The sequence below is a fragment of the Triturus cristatus genome, chromosome 6, assembly GCF_964204655.1.
Source record: "Triturus cristatus chromosome 6, aTriCri1.1, whole genome shotgun sequence".
Classification (NCBI taxonomy): Eukaryota; Metazoa; Chordata; class Amphibia; order Caudata; family Salamandridae; genus Triturus; species Triturus cristatus.
In genome coordinates this window covers 737,226,614-737,244,055 of record NC_140589.1, presented here as the reverse complement: position 1 = coordinate 737,244,055, position 17,442 = coordinate 737,226,614, and the positions used below count along the sequence as shown (strand labels likewise).

At 44.3% G+C, this 17,442-nt stretch overlaps 1 protein-coding gene across 4 annotated transcripts in view; it reads left to right on the top strand.

Moving 5' to 3' along the window:
* LOC146817800 (heat shock factor protein 2-like) overlaps positions 1–4,583 on the top strand; it is a 204,184-nt gene extending 199,601 nt beyond the window's left edge. For 3 of the 4 annotated variants that reach the window (XM_085611270.1, XM_085611272.1, XM_085611271.1), the window contains one exon: positions 3,971–4,491. In XM_085611270.1, coding sequence (XP_085467396.1) covers positions 3,971–4,257 — 287 coding nt within the window. In that variant the 3' untranslated portion in view covers positions 4,258–4,491. Of the gene's footprint in view, positions 1–3,970 lie in introns of all 4 variants that reach the window. The other variant, XM_085611274.1, reaches the window with a different exon arrangement.
* The last annotated feature ends 12,859 nt before the right edge of the window (positions 4,584–17,442 follow it).

The following is a 17,442-nucleotide window of genomic DNA, read 5'->3' as shown; positions in this document are numbered from 1 at the left end:
CCTGGGAATTCGACAGCCGACCCAACCGGTCACAGTACCAGAACGGCGTGGCCCTGGTGAGCTTGCCCTCCCAACCCAGGCTTCTAGTAGCGTCTTTCCATATTTGCACGGCATGTTTAGTCGGACAGGACAGATGTCAGAGATTTTCTGTACAACGCCCCCTCAAAGCCGCCTCCTGGGAGGAGCCATCGGTCTATCCGAAAGGCCGGGTCATCATGCCTTCTTTATCTGCATTGATTGATAGCAACGAGCTGCGAGGCCCAATAATACCTTTTCAAATCAGGAAGCCCAATTCCACCATCAAACCAGCCCAACGTGAGTTTTTGCGTGGCAATGCGGGGGGGCTTACCCTCCCATAGCAGTTCATGCACTACAGACTCTAGTTCCTTGAAGTACGACGCTGCGACCGGAATAGGCGTGTTCTGCAGTGCATATAGAAGTCGGGGGAGGGACATCATTTTAAATAATGCTGCATGCCCCAGGAGAGTCCGGGGAAGCGACTTCCAGTGCTGGACATCAGATTTTAGACGTGTTAGCGGAGACCGGAGGTTAGTCTCATAAAATCAAGACAAGTCTTTGGATACCCAGATTCCCAGATATTTAAACCCTTCCACGGCCTCTGTCAATTGGCAACCCCGGGGCAGTCGGGGCTTCTGCCCACTAAGGACGTAGAGCACAGATTTGGACCAGTTGATCCTTATCCCGCGTATCTACCAAAGATGCGAAATATGTCCATTACCACATTGAGCGACTTCGCTGGGGAGGCTAGATAAAGCAGGATGTCATCCGCATACAAAGATATGCGGTCCTCCCAGCCGTGAGTCCATGTCAGGCCCCTGATAGCAGGTTCCCAACGGATCCAAGCTACCAAGGGCGCCAAGGCAAAGAGGAGCGGTGATAGGGGACAGCCCTGCCTGGTGCCCCTACACAGAGAAAAAACAGGGAATTTACGATTATTGACGACCACCTGCGCCAATGGTTGGCAATATAAAAGGCGCACCCACTTAATAAATTCCGGGCCAAAGCCTAGCTTGCAGAGGACCACAAACATGTATGGCCAGTCGATGGTATCGAAGGCCGATGCAGCGTCCAAGGACACCACCACAGCATCCTCACTAATAGTATCTGCCCTGCAGAGGACACCGTGTAATCGGCGGAGGTTAAGAGATGTGTTTCTTGCCGGCATAAACCCGGACTGGTCTGGGTGGATCAGGGTGGGAAGAACCTGTAACAGACGAGTGGCGAGGATCTTAGCCTTGCAATTGAGTAGCGAAATGGGCCTATACGAAGAACACTGGTCTGCGGTCTTGCCCAGTTTGTGGTTGACAATGACGGTAGCCAGTCTATGGTCTTTGGAAAGAATTCCAATCTCTTTACTCTCCCGGTAATAATCTGTGAGATAAGGGGCGTTCGTGTTCGCCGTCAACTTTAAATAATTCTATGGGAATCCCATTGGGACCTGATGCTTTCCCCCCGCGCAAGTCATGGATGGCCTTCTCCACTTCGGTCACAGTGCGGTCATGCTCCAGATAGGAGCAGTCCTCTGTAGTAAGAGCCGGTACGTCTATATCGCGGAGTAGAGATAAAGCCTCAACCTCTGAATAGGTCGTGCGGGAAGTATATAGGGAGGGGTAGTATTTTCCAAACGCATCCGCAATGTCTTGCGGTGCGGTAACACAGGAATGCTGGTCGGTGTCTAGTTCAACCACTACGCACCCCGCCCCCTCAAAATGCCAGTTAACGCTTTCATGGAAGGCCTTAAAAGAGTAATAGAATAGTAAAAGAGTCCCACCTGTGTGGAATCTCAATATTGTTCTCACAAGGCTTATGGGTCCACCCTTTGAACCATTACTCAATTGTCCCCTCCAATTTCTATCTTGGAAGGTTGGTTTCTTAATTGCCATCCCTTCACTATGGCGTGTTAGGGAGCTCCAGGCACTAACTTTAGAGGAAACGTTATTCCAACTGCATAGGTATAGGGTGGTTCTGCATACAACCCAAATTCCTTCCAAAGGTAGTGTCCCCTTTCCTCATTAACCTATCGGTTGACCTACCGGTTTTCTTCTCTCAACCAGATTCTGTTGCAGAAAGAGCTCTTCATACACCAGATGTTAAAAGAAAATTAATGTATTAAATGGAATGGACAAAAGACTTTCGCAAAACAAAACAACTCTTGGTTGCGTTTGCACACCCTCATAAAGGAAAACCCATTTCAAAATCAGGCATTTCCAGATGGATCGTTAAATGTATTCAAACATGCTATATCAAAGTCAAAGAAAATTTGTCTATACCCCCAGAGCACACACTACTCATAAAATAGGCGCATCCATGGCTTTCTTGCGTACTATCCCCACAGCTGACATTTGTAAAGCAGCTACATGGTTTGCACCACATACTTCCCCAAAGCACTAATATCTTAGCACGCCAACAAGCTAATGCAGGACAGGGAGTGCTACATACACTTTTTAAAACAACTGGTTAGCTACCGCTATTGGAGGACACTGTTGTACAGTCCATGCAAAGCATGTGTATCTTCAGCCACGCATGCCTCAAACGGATTATGTTACTTACCCTGTAAGCATCTGTTCTTGGCATGTAGTCCTGTAGATTCACATGCACCCACCCTCCTCCCCGGACACCTATTGTCATTGCCGTTCTTATCTATTCTTTGATAAGCATGGACATCTCTTTACTAATACATACTTATACTCCATTCTCACCCTTTTGCGGGAAAACAATCTAACAATGGAGTTGATGTCCATACGCACTATTACTCAAGAGGAGGAGTCACCTTACCTCGTGACTCGAAAGATCCAACACTAGATGGCAGGAGTATGCAAAGCATGTGAATCTACTGCACTACATGCCAAGAACAGATGACTTCTTGGCAGTGAAAATAGTCACACTAGTGTAAATATTTATATGCATAGTCTGACTTATGGAACTAGTGTAGACATAAGCATGGTTCAACAGTTTTTGGGTTGAAAGCTTTGTCAACTAATGTTTTGGGCAAAGTAACTGACATAGATTTATAGGCCGCTATTTATGTCCAGATTGATTGCACTGCCCGCTGTTGCACCCATGCAAAGAAACCCAATTCGGAATACATCAGGACAAAGTCTCTAAACTAAAGACATAACTACGGTTTTCCTCAGAGTTGAGAGAATGCTGAACTGTCCATCTCAATAGCGCTGAGGTACAGGCCACTAGAGTAAATGCAACCTCTCCTGCTTTCCTCAGCAACGCTTTCTTTTTTTAAGACTTCTTGTTGGTCTGTTATGTGTGTATGGCTAGGTAATCCTTCATTTATTTTCTTAACATCTCAGAAGCTGCCTACTTCAAAGAGTAGGACTTCACAAACACCAAATAGCAGTGTGTGAGTACTTGGAATATTGGATCCAAAACCTTTGTGGTATATGTAGGTTATCAAATTGCTCTCATTTTCTATCCTACACTTGATAGGTTTTAGATGACTTGTTTTTCCTGCGTTCTTTGTGATTCCACATGGCCCATGGAGTCATTGTAGTTAGTATAAAGTGTCACAAAACATAGAAGGAAAATGTTTTAAAGAATGAAAGTGCAATATAGTTGCCTGCTACTGTGCTGATACAAGTGCGTTAACTTGCCTTTTAACATGGAACCCCATGTTGACAATGATTTGTGGCCTCACATAATGTAACAATCCTAAATGCTTTGTCATTGTAGTTTCTTGTTGTTGCCGTATTGTTTTAGATATCACTGCATATTCTGAAATAGTCTTTCTGTATGTTTTGACAGTGACTCAGTTCAGCTTTTAGAACAGTGCTGTTCATGTTTCTTTTCCCTTCTGTTTCAATGTGGTGTTCTTTGGAGGGTTTCAGAGTTGTGTTAGTTGTAAGAATCTTAGATGATGGACAAATATGTATTCATGGGGTTATCTAATCCATGTACGGCATAAATAACGTTATACTCAATGGTCTTCTTCCAATAGGACACATGAGGAAAAGAAGGAAAGTGAATGAGTTTGCTGGCCAAAAGATTGGACACCTCCTTGACCAGATGCACAAAGACAACCTTGAACTAACGAAGCGGATGTTGGCTTTAGAAGAACAGTCCCTTCAGAAGCTGTCTGAAATTTCAACCACGTTATCCACGTTATCAAATTTCTTCATGAGTACGCATCATAATGATAGGCCACCACAGCAGTCGTTTTTGCCAAATTCACAACCTACTTCAAAGCCTGAAGATATGGACAATAGTTATCAGACTACAAGCTAAGCCCATCTCATTTCTTTCAGTGTGGCTTGACCTAAAAGGAACACTCCAACTGCAGGAAACAGCTAACAAATATACCCAAAACCTGTCTATCTACCCATGCGCAGGAGGACGTTAAATCAACAACCTTGATGCATTGGTTTTCAGTAGCTCACACAGATTACAGCAGTGAGAGTGTTGTACAGCAATCTGTGTAGCTTGTACTCCTGGTAGTTATAAACAACCTGATGAACTCTGTGTTGTGTGCCTGTTTTGTAATTGAGAAGCACAGATGTAAGGTTAATTTTAGTTGTGTAGCAAATGAAAAAGATTAATATTTTTTTGAGTTAGATGTTTATATTGGACAAAAATATTTTTATCAGACTTTTGTAGAACAGAACGTTTTACCAGCCAGTGGTTAGCTGTCCTTAACAGAGTAGCATTAGTATTGAGTAGTTGTGCACACTTCTTTGATTGTACGGTGAGGAAATGGCACAGTAACAATGGGAACTACAACATGTTTTTACCTCCACAATAGAGACAAACACAGCATCCTAACAATAGGAATGAAATAGCTTAAATGATTTATCAAGTTTTATTTTACCACTTATGTTCCTCTTACTTATCCCCCCTTCCCCTCAAACTTTCACCCCTGTTCGGCCTTTTCTTTGGTCCTGGGACATGCAGTGGTGACTGGTCTGTATCATGTCGGAGAACTGGCATTTACCATTGGTATCCCAAGGGCCACCACTATATTTGCTCTCCGATTGATTAATCAAGTTATACCCTTTGGGTACTTGGCTCCCTCTAGTTATCGAGTGCAAGCAGTCAAAGCTTACAGTAGGAGCTTGTATGGCTGAGGAACTCAGACACAGTATTGCTTATTAAACAACAGTCAATAGTTTCCATCACCAGTCAGTGTTATAACTTTGAAGACCAATTGTATTTGTTTCTAGAGGTAGGTAGAAAGAGTAGTTAATAATAAGATCTACAAACAAAACCATAAGGTTTCATCATCCTCTGGGACCAAGTTAAGATCTTAAAATCTTCCTTTTGTTTTGTTTTCCTGGAAACCTTGACTAAGGAGTCACAGGCCACCGGTTGATAATTTTGTATGACTGTATCCAGCTAAAGTCACTGTTCCTAAGCGCCCAGCAGCAACACAGGATAGGTGGTTTTTACTCGAGCAGGGCGAAACTTTGGCACAGGGTCTGGGCTGGCAGCTTTCCTTTCTACCTACATGGTATGACATATTTGGTTTTGGGGGGTGAATTTCCAGGGAAGGCCTATGTGCAGACTGGTTATCCACACTGGTGAATGCAAGGCCGCATTAAGGAGGACAACTATGTTGTGCAGTACACCCATAGTGTAGATGTACCCCTCCAAGTGCTCATAAGTAAACCACACACATGTACAGTTAACCTTCTCACGTGTTCCACTCATGATGAAGGCAAGGGACAAAGTTATTGGAGCTGGTAGATCTTTAACTGCAGAGCGCAAGAAAGCATTTCCCCAACAGAGGTACAGGTAAAAAGACATGTGCTTAGAAGACTGTTTGCTGCCATCACCACGATTCACCGGATAGTCTTGGATGATTCGGTGCATTAATGAAAAAGATAGCTCCAGTAGACCCGCACGATTGTCAAGTTCAGTGGAGGAAAAAGACAGACCTAGTCAGAAAAAGACAAATGAGGCAAGTCGGTAGAACTTTTCCAAGCCAATGACAAGAATTACATCTACCCATTGGAATCCTGATTCTGTTGGTTTTATGTCATCAAACTCCCTGGTGCCCATTCAAGGGTCACTCATACCAGCTCCTCACCTATTAAAGAATAAAAAACGTATTCTGTCTTTAGAAGCCGTGATATGCACAACAATTCGGGACTATTTTTTTGAAGAAAAATACCAACATTATCAGCGGCAAGCAAGAACAGCAGGTTAGCAGCTGCATGTTAAATAAAAAGTTGCTGATGACCTTCTCAGTAATCCATAGATCTAGTGGTCATCAAAGATAGCTTGAAATTATCTTGGCGTACCAGTCCAGGCATACTAGGTTGTTTTGGCATGTTCAGCCTTTCCCCCAGGCTGATATTCTGCACTGCGTTTACTGGCCTTGAAGTCAGACATATCTTTTAGAATCTTAATCAGACATGCTCTGTCTGTTCTGCAGCAGTCTTTCAACAACACAAGTAGAGTCCTTAAATCATGATCAGATAATCTATCAGCCTAAACCTTCTGGTGCCATCAGATAAACCCTAAAGATCATATGAACAGCTGTTCAAACTGACAACTTTAATCTATGAAGTGATCTCAAAATCCACATGACCAAAATACTTCAAATGGTCTACTGGACATACTACATCTACCATTCCCATATTCACAAAATCAGATTCTGCATATGGTGGGGCAAAAACAAATTCCCAGGTTTGTAGAATCTGTTACACACACATTCTCTCATCTTTGTTGGAGTAATATTTTTGGTTTTTACTCTGTTGCTTGTATGTGGCCTTACCCTAGAAGTCGGAAGTTGTATTTGGGTCAACTCTAGTTCTTTTGTTTTGCATTATACTTGGTGCGTGCTATTTAACTCAAGATCCAGAGTTCCAGGAATGTGACAGTGGTAATTAGCTGACCCAGAGAGTGCCTTGTGTCACCACTCTTTGAAATAGGTAACTGGTGACTTCATGCATATATTGTGCTCAGATTGCTTTATCAGACATCTGAAGATTGTTTTGACAGTTGTATGACAAGCTTGAGTTGTAGAGCTCTGAAGGCTCCTTGAGTATCAAAACACCATAAAAGTGACACACTTAAGATAGACCGACTAGCACAGTGATCTGCTATGTACAGGCCATCTGCCACCATTGCTTCTGCTTTTGGTCCCTTCTTTAGCTGTCTATGGTAAAAATCGGTACCTGCTTGCCTATATTCTTTTAGTACCAGAAGAATGTCTCTCATGATAACAAAGCCCTGGTTGTTGGGGCATATGGTTAGTGCATGCTACCCCTCGAAGTTATCGTGGACAGAATGAGTTTGAAGTGTGTTTAGGTGTGTGTTTAGGGGGTGTGTGTGTGTGTGTGTGTGTGTGTGTGTGTGTGTGTGTGTGTGTGTGTGTGTGTGTGTGTGTGTGTGTGTGTGTGTGTGTGTGTGTGTGTGTGTGTGTGTGTGTGTGTGTGTGTGTGTGTGTGTGTGTGTGTGTGTGTGTGTGTGTGTGTGTGTGTGTGTGTGTGTGTGTGTGTGTGTGTGTGTGTGTGTGTGTGTGTGTGTGTGTGTGTGTGTGTGTGTGTGTGTGTGTGTACACATTCACAGTGGTAGTGAACAATGTGTAGTTATAGGTAGGACTGGGTTTCCATAGGAAATACATTTTTTCAGTTTGCTAATAATGTTGGTGCCGTTTGATGAACTTCCCAAAATATTCCACAAAAAAGGTTAAGCCAACTAAGCTCATTCCTGGAAAGATTCGGGGTGATCTGTCACGCGGGGCTGAGAAACGGGTGGGGGTCCCAAAATATGCTATCCTCATGCAGTTTTTCATAGGAAAATTGAACAGTGGTACAGTAAAAACTGCTGAATAGAATGACGCCAAATTATGTCACAAAGCTAGACTGTTCCCAGAAAGTGTGCTTTTTGTAATTTGGTATAATTCCATCCAGTAGTTTACTACTGGCGGATGGCAGTTATAGTTGGGACCAAAGTTTCCATAGGAAGAGTGTTTTTTATTTTGCCAATAACTTTGGCGCCGCTTGAAGAATCTTCCTGAAATTTTCAAAAACCTTCCCCTTTTTAGTTCAGCCGCTGTGTTGAAAATTTGGGGGTGATCCAGCAAGCAGGTGCCAGGAAGAAAAGGGAGTTGTCCCAAAATGCGTTTCTTTTTTGGAACCTGACTACAGCCTGAACCGTTGAACAGAATTACACCAAATTTGGCAGAAAGCTAGATGTTGGTCCAGAAAGCGTGCTTTTTGTGATTTGGTGTAAATTTGTTCAGTAGTTTCAGATATATTAAAGTTTAAAAACTACAGATATCTGGGGAAGCCAAGTCCCACAAAAAAAGTAAAACCTAATGAAAAGAAAGTCCTTTGTGGCTAACTACCTCTCCTGTTACCTCCAGTAAGTCCTACACAGTGGCATTGCCAAGAGGTCTTCAGAGGCCACACCCCCTTTCTCCACCACTCTGCAAACGGGACTCCTGGCGCACTACTGGTTGGGGGGGATGAAGTCCACTTTACTCCTGAGGGACCTTGGGGGCCAAGAAGCCCTCCTGGTACCTCCTGTAAGTCCTACTGATTAGGATTCCTGAGAGCTGGTCGGAGGCCCTGCCCCCCTTTCTCCACCACTCTGCAAGGCGACTACTACTTATAAAACCAAAGGTTACAGGGGCGTTATAGTTAAGCTCAGGTTTCTCATACTAAACCATTTTAGTTAGTGAACTAACTATAACTTGCGCCCATGCAATGCACTGTTTATGATCTCACATATTACCTCACTTATGACATGGTCAGTGACATCATGCGAGTAAATGTGTGGGTAAGGCCCTGCCTGGCTCTCCCGGCCAGGGAATATATGTTTGCTCTCGTCCAGTAGGAGTAAACAAATTAAGCCGGCTTGTGCCAGGACCCAGGATGGGTGCTGATTGAGCAGCTGACCGGGGCCATGGGCCTCCCATTGTGGCCCCCAGCGAATGGGACATGGGATCTCCCCACATGGCTTTCAACATTTAGAACAGTTCTTGGGTGCCCCAGATGGGACCCAGGCCCCTGAAAAAAAGCATGGGGCACGAATATTACATGAGCAGACTAGCTGCTCATTTCGTATTAACTGCTCCTGCGAGGGAGCACACCATAAGACCCTGCGAGGTCTATTTACATACCTTGGTACATCCTCATGGTGCCCCCTTAAAGTGGCCCGCGTAACACAAAGCATTTTTTTTAATGTTGTGGGGGGGCTGCAGTGAATGTAGCTGCCCCCTAGGAGCAGTTTGTCTTCTGCGTCATTGAATACATGATCCAGGAGAGCTTACCATATGTTTTTTAAAGTACTCCAAGTTGCAGCTGTATATTCTTCAGCTGGAGTGCAAGGACAATGTGTAGTTTGTGACCTGAAGAGTAAAAAAAGGCTCAATTCATGTTTATGGTGGTTCTGAATAAAAATGTGTTAAAGTATTTTTGAGACAGGAAGTATCAATCATTGCTATATATGTACATGGAAATACATTGGATAATAGTTCTTGATTAATTATTGTGGCGATTTTTTGACAAAGCCAATAGGTCTGCATTATATAAAATGATGTGCTTACCCCTTGCTAACGCCAATAGTCCAGCCTTTTATTTTTTGGATTATAGCCCTTTGGCAAAGCCAGTTATGCCTTAATTAAAATGACATTGCTTTATATTGTTACTTTGCATTAAACTCAGAAATTCACTGGAAAAAACAAAAGGTTAAAGTAGTGACATTATAGTTAGGTCTGGTAGATATATATCACTTTACATTAAAACAAATCACTGGAAAAAAACAAAGGTTAAAGTGAGGTTATAGTTAGGTGAAAATGTCAGTTAAAAGTAATGTTTTAATCTGGAAAAACACTTCAACAATTCATTAGTTATAGTTAGTTCAAGTAACTGAAACTTTCGCCTTCGCCTTGCACTGCTTATTACCTCACCTCATTCTAAAGTGCAATTTTTTTTCTGTGAATGTGCACAAGCTAAATGCCATCTCTCGCCAGTAAAGAGAGTTAGTTGATGGCTGAAGTGGGCAGACCCATAGCCGCATGGTTTATGCTTTTGTGAACAAAAGAAGAGTGTGAATGTTACTTGAACAAATAAATGAATTACTTATGTGTATATGTATATTTTTTTTATTAAGAATTTGTGGAATTCATGAGCTTGTCAAGACAGCAAAGCTCTGGCTTAAAATTTATTTTATTTTTAAACTTGTGTGTAGATGAAGGAACATTTGGATACACAGGGAAAAAGGAAATCGAAGGTGTGACCAGGTTTGCAAAGAAAATGAAGTTAACTTCTAATTAAAGAGATATAATCAATGCTGGATTAATGTGCAAACAATTAAAAATATGTATTTTAATTGCCCCAAAATGAATCCTGAAGTAATTAATGGAGACAAACACATCGAGCTCTACCAAGCCCCTTTTTCTAATCCCAGTACTAGTTAAACAGTCAATGCAGCAATCTGGAATCTTGCTTTTTGAAACGTCCCAAATTTTGCTAGGGTGCTGGCTGCTGCCAGAGCGAAGCAGGGTATGATTAAAAAACTCAATAGGACCTCCTTTTCTTTGCACAAGTTAAGCTAAGTAATGGCTCTCAGCAATCGTGCGCGCCGGAGTTTCCAAGGCGACACTTGCTTGGAGATGCTTTTTATCTCGTATGGAGCTCCGGTCTCCTATACACTTCTGCTCCTATACCACTCCGACCCAAAGTTCTCAAGAAGATCAGGAATGACCGAGCCCAAAGTATTCTGTATTGGACTTGGAGATTCTGGTGCCCCCCCAACTGTTGTGCATGACCATCTTTCCCCGATCAGGCTGCCTCTTGGAGAGGATTGTCTGTCGCAGCAACAGGTTCTGCACCCAAACCTGCACACTTTCATGTTTGAAGATTGAGCAGTTACAGTTGACAGCTTTTGACCTTCCTCCCGAAGTCTGTGCTGTTATTCTGGCACCCAGGCATCCCTCCACCAAGTCGGTATGCGCCTGCTGTTGGGATACGTTTGTGACATGGTGTGATTCTAAAAACATCAACTCTCTTTCTGCACCTCTCTCTAAGGTTCTTTTATTTGCTGTATTTTTGGCCCAGGAGGGCTCTGCTCTGGGCATAGTTAAAGCTTATCTATCAGGCATTGTGTGGTTGCCAAACCACACTTCTTTAGTCAAGTCACCTATTATGTCTACATTTCTTAAAGGCTGGCAGCACGTTTCCCAATAGGCCATTCATTATGCCCCAGTGGGATCTAAATTGTATTCTTAAATTTCGCTAAGCTTAATGTGTACACCGTTTGCACCTCTGCACTTGTGCCCTCTTTGGGTATTGACCATCAAAACTGCCTTTCTGGTGGCCATTATAGCGACCAGGAGTGTCAACGTGCCCCCTGGACCAAGACTCCTTTCAATCCTGCTTCCCTTTGAAACCTTCATTTAAATAAGCATAGCCCCCTATGCACTAGTATCACCTGCCTTTCCTAGACCCTGCAGTTCGTCAAAGACAATACAACTGTGTTTGAGCTAAAATTCTTCTGACAACAACACACATGTGAGGTGTGTGCAAGGATATGATCTTACCTCTTTATCTTTTCACTTGCAGAGTCCTACTTCTGACTCACATATTGTATCAACTCCTCCTCCAGTTTTTAATGATGACTCCGACATTTGTTTGGCGGTTATGTGACACTGCTAATGTATTGCATCAGAGTTTAACCAATGAAATGACTCCTACAAACTTCCTAATATTCTTTGCACCATCCTTGAATACATGAAGAATTTGAAGAGCAATTTGGCCATGGCTCATTTTGAAAAGTGGGTTGGCCGTGGATCATTTTGAAAAGTGGGTTGGCCAAAAGAAGCATGACTCCTTTACCCAGCAAGCTTCAAAGTGGCTGTAAGTAGGGCGTGGCCACAGAGGCAGACATGTTTCTACCCCACAGGACTCATCTGCCATCCATTCTCATCCAGGAGAATGCAGAGACTAAACCCCTCCATTTATCCTGTTGAAAGGAAGTCCCTGCTGTTGGATTGCCCCAAGCCAGTTTCGCTGCCCACGGTAGACTGCGGTTGCTGAACGGGTGCAATATGTGCATTTGAGGCCTGAGATGGCGGCCACCTCTGCTGGGATGGCATGCCCTGCGCAGATATCGTGGGCCGTGCCTGACCGCGGCTGGGACCAGAGAACCCTGGAGGTGGAAGTAGAAGAGGTTTCTGCAGATGCGAAGAGTGGGTGCGTTTGCCGCATCTCCCCCGTGATCTGTGGGCCAGCTGGGCCACGTGCAGCCACAGTATTTGGAATGGGCGAATGCTGCGCAACCTATCTGGATTGAGGCCGAGCTGGAGCTACATGGGGTTGAGTGTCGCCACCACTGTACCCACTGAAAGAGACTGACCTGTGATGACCGTGGGGATCCCGGGACCCAGTGCTGCCTGGAGAATTGGGGGTGAGGGCAGGCCTTCACTGGGCAGTGATCAGCTCACTTGGGTCGCGGGCCCTGCTGCTCCATCATCGGAGTTCAACCTAGGGCCTCTCACCACAATGCCAGTGCCCACTGGCCAGACCTCTCCTGACCGACAGCCTTGCTCTCCAGCTGCGACCCAGAGATGAAGAAAGATAAAGGGTCCAGAGCCCACGCCAAAATAGACAGGTTGACAGGGTGCTATCGTCTCATGGAACAGAAATGCTGGCAGAAGGCTCCAAATCACAGCAGACATCCCCCTCTAATGACCTGGGGACTATACTACAAGCCATGCAATTCTCACAAGATGTGGTCAAAGCTAAGATTGGGGGGGAGGGGGGTGGGGGGAGTACAGACTGATGTCTCTCTCTTGCACCAAGACCTCTGTAATGTTGTCCACTGGGTAAATGAGGCTGAGGGTAGGGTACCTACCCTTGAGGACGAAGTGGCCTCCCTTAAGTGCACAGTGTTCAAGCTTCTCTCCACCACCACCACTGTGTTGGAGCCCTGTGCAGAAGACACAGAAAGTAGGTCTTGAAGAAACGGGTGTGAAATTTAATAAAATATCTACTTGTCCATGGGACAGGTTGCTTCTGAAATGTACTTGTCCTGTTGTCTCTTTGGCGCCATGTAGTGCAGCAACAAATTATAGCAGCAGTCTCATTATATAAGAGCACTGATAATAGCCTCTCCGATTATGTCAGGGCTCATACTATAGTAAGGTCTGAATACCAGCAGTTCCCTTATTTTGCCACCTTTCCGTAGATCTGCGTACTGGGATTGGAGGTAGCGGTAAGCAATAGTTCCAGGGTTGGAATGCCCTTTTGAGTCTGTGCAAACATACTGGCATGCATGTTTTAGGGGTTTTCACCAGCTCTTCTCTAATCTCCTCCCATACTAAGAAAGGTTGGAAATGTACTCCTTGACAAAGGAAGAAGTAAAACTTCGTCCAGGTTTGGAAAACAAGTGGTACAAGGGAAAGGGAACTTGTAAACTCTCAACAGACTTTTGCATGAGCAAATCTACACATGCATATTTGCTCATGCTAAAATGGAGTTCACAAACATTATCTAAGAGTATGATTTCCAGGCCTATTTCCCTAAATTCGTGTGAATTCATGAAAGCCGCAAGTCTGCTCTAATCCAAGGGCATAAGCCATGGATGCACCTTTGTGATTTTCTTTTAAGAATTGGGCATCTAATTCGGTTATGTGCTAACCAAGATCTTTTGTTTTATTGAAAGTGTATCTCTTCCTCTATTGGCTGGCTTCACTGTGACAGCATGCTGCTCTTTCACAAGAAGCATATCAGCACACAAAGTTTTGTTTACTGCCAGGAACTGTTGTCGCAATGTGTGCTTTTTGAGAGCAAAAAATATTTTTGTATTTTGCCAATGTTTGTTATAATGGCGAGGGCCTGGCAGCTCCTACAACAATAAAGTTTTACAAAAGCCATGCCAAAACACACATTGACAAAACCAATAGGCTGACCACCAGTGCCAGACCTATTGTCTTGGTCAATGCTTGTTTATTTTCATGTTTCCCATAATCTTGTTGAAACTGATTTTCCATTTTTAATATTTGGGGGGGAAATACTAGCATCTATGAACACATTTTACTAACTGATACTTCTAAGAAATGGTACCTAAAATTTTCAGTACTTTAGCACAAAGTTTTTTTCCCAGTTGCATTTCTGATTATTTTCCTCTGAAAGCAAAGAATCATCAATCTTGCTTTCAAGCTTCTGCAGATATTTGCATCTTATCAGAGAGCATTCTACACATTTTTATACTGGAACAACTGTCAGTAGTGCAGTCAGAGCTTACAACATTTCCGCGGAGCGCTCACCCTAATAACAAAGGCTTTGTATTAAAGAACCATAAATACAACTTTGAATAGCACTAACATAGGGACACAAATATTACCTTAGCAGCAGACAATTTCCTTCCCTGATCCATGGTGTGTTACTGTAAACTAGCAATTAAAGGGTTTGTGCTGCAGGGGTTGGGCCTACTTGTCCTACGGACAAAAGAAACATAAAAACCTGTCGTCCTTGACCCCAAATATGTCCTGGGTATTGGGCTTTAGGAATTCCACACTCCTGAGAAACAACCTGCGTTTTATTGGATTTCCAGAAAACGCTGGGCTCCTGCACCCGGAGCGATTCTTGGAAAAAAGGTTGGAATCCTGGGTACCAAAGGAGCAGCTGCCCCCTGGATTTATCATCTAGAGGGAATATCATGCTCTGGCTCTGCGACCCCACTCGCAACATGAGCTAGATCATCCTAATCTCCACGACCTTCCGCTTCTGAGGCTCCCAGCTGCTATGCGCTCTGACCTAGAGGAGCCCTTATCCCTTGATGAAAATTATGATGCTATTTCCGAAATAAAGGTGGGGAAAACGCCAGGACCCAATGAGTTCCCTATAGAACTTTACAGGAAACTCCAAGATATGCTTGTTCCACACCAAACAGTTCCCGACTGTTTCAACATGGCCACCATAGTGGTTCAACACGTGGTGGGTTCTCTAAATGCCAGTACAGACAAACTGAGCCGAAGATGCCTAGCTGATTAAGAATGGCAGCTCCACCTGGAGGTGGTGCAAGGCTTTTTTCAGCAGAGGGGAAAGCCTTGCTTAGATCTGTTTTCCACCACTGAGAACATTCATGCTCAGCAATTGTGCGCAATGGAGTTTCCAAGGCGACTCTCGCTTGGAGATGCTTTTTATCTCATATGGAGCATTGGTCGCCTGTACACTTCTGCTCCTACACCACTCCAGCCCAAAGTTTCCAAGAAGATCCGGAATGACCGTGCCCAAGTTATTCTGGTAGCTCCAGATTGGACTTGGAGAGTCTGGTACCCCAACTGTTGAGCATGACAATCTTTCCCCGATTAGGCTGCCTCTTGGAGAGTATCGTCTGTCACAGCAACTGGGGAGGGTTCTGTACCCGAACCTGCACACCTTTATGTTTAGAGATTGAGCAGTGATAGTTAACGGCTTTTGACCTCCCTTCCGAAGTCTGTAATATTATTCTGGCTCCCAGGCATCCCTCCACCAAGTCGGTATGCGCCTGCCGTCTGGATATGTTTGTGACATGGTGTGATTCTAAAAACATCAAACTTCTTTCTGCACCTCTCTCGAAGGTTCTTCTATTAGCTGTATTTTTGGCCCAGCAGGGCTCTGCTCTGGGCACAGTTAATGCTTATCTATCAGGCATTTTTGTGGCTACAAACCAAGCTTCTTTAATCAAGTCGCCCATTATGGCTACATTTCTTAAAGGCTAGCAGCATATGTTTCCCAATAGGCCTTTCATTAAGCCTCAGTGGGATCTAAATTGTGTTCTTAAATTTTGCTAAGCTTAATGTATGCACCTTTTGAGCCTCTGCACTAGTGCCCTCTTTGGCTATTGACCCTCAAAACTGTCTTTCTGGTGGCGATTACATCGGCCAGGAGGATCATCGAATTGCAGGCACTCCCTGGCACAACCCTCTGTACACCACTTTCTACCCAGGAAAAGCTGTTCCTCTGGACACGTACCTCCTTCCTTCTAAAGGTTATAACCCCTTTTCATGTAGGCCAGAACATCACCCTACCTATTTTTTTTTGTTCTGCCTCAGCCCTCTAAAGAGGAGGAGAGACTCTGCCTGGAACCAAAAAGAGTATTGTTGTTCTACCTTGATTGCACAAAAGAGTTCTGGGTAGACGATCAACTCTATGTGGGGTACGCAGGAGTCAAGGAAGGGAAGGCTGTGCAGAAATGGACTATCTCAAGATGGATAGTGCTCTGCATCAAGATCTGCCAGGAAGTAACCCCCTGAATATTTGCTTGCTCATACCATCATAGCTAAGTCTGCGACCTCTGTGTTAACCCGCAGAGACCGTCCTGGACATTTGTCAGGCAGCAACATGGGCATCTTTGCACACATTTACCAAGCACTACTGTCTGGACAGTCAGGTCCGTTGCGACGGGCCTTTTGCCCGCTCAGTCATGCAGGACTTTCTGGTTTAAATTGGATTTGAAGACCCACTTCCGGGGAGGCATTGTTTCGGTATCTATTCTAACGTAAGGATATGTGGCTAGAAGTCTGTATTAGATGAACAAGTTACTTACCTTCGGTAAAGCGTTATCTGGTAGAGACTATCTAGCCGCGGATTCCTTGCCTATCCTCTCCGCAAGCTGATTACAGTGCAAGGGACACCCTTCTCAGGGCCTTAGTATTTCACACAAGTGGTCACTTCTCATCGTGGCTGCCATGGAAAGTCACAAAAGTAACTGACATCAGTGCACCAGGTGGTGCCTATATTTATACCACGCACGTCAATTTCAGCGTGAGTCTCGACGCAGAGCCAAACCACTCTACCTATTAGCGTACATAGGTACTGCACTGGATCAAGTTCCCAATCCCCAAGCGGTGCCCCTCACGTCCTGGACCCTTGGTGTGGTATCCGTTGAGCTCCTTAAAATAAAAATAAAAAAATCCTAAAGTTTTGGGCTCGTTCACACCAAAATCTTGCTGCCCATGCCGACTGCCAACGCAAAGCTCCGGTTAACCCAACTTCTGTGCTACAGCATTGACAGCTCACTATGACCCCCAACGCAAAGAAACGCCTGACAGGATCTTCGCACTACAGCATCGAACATCTGTGACGCCTGGGCTGCTGTTCATGCTACAGCAACTACCCTCCACGACATTTTCCCTGCTCTTCGTGGCCTCCTCCACTGTGAACTGGAATCTTTGCGCGGAACCATCCTGGTCCTGCTATCCAGCCCACGCCACATCGCGGTCAGCGTGGACTTGTGACTTTTACCCAGTCTTGCATGACCGACTATCCGCAAGTGACGCTTTGTGCTTTTAGGCGCAATACTTACCTTAAATGTTTGAAATCTCACATCTCCGGTTCTAGTGATTGGATTTTTGTTGTATTTGGCGTTGAATAATTTATTACATTTTACTCTTATTTTTCTAAGTTGGTTTTGGATTTTTCTTGGATTGTGTTTTCACTTTATAACAGTTTAGGTACAGCATTAATACTTTACACA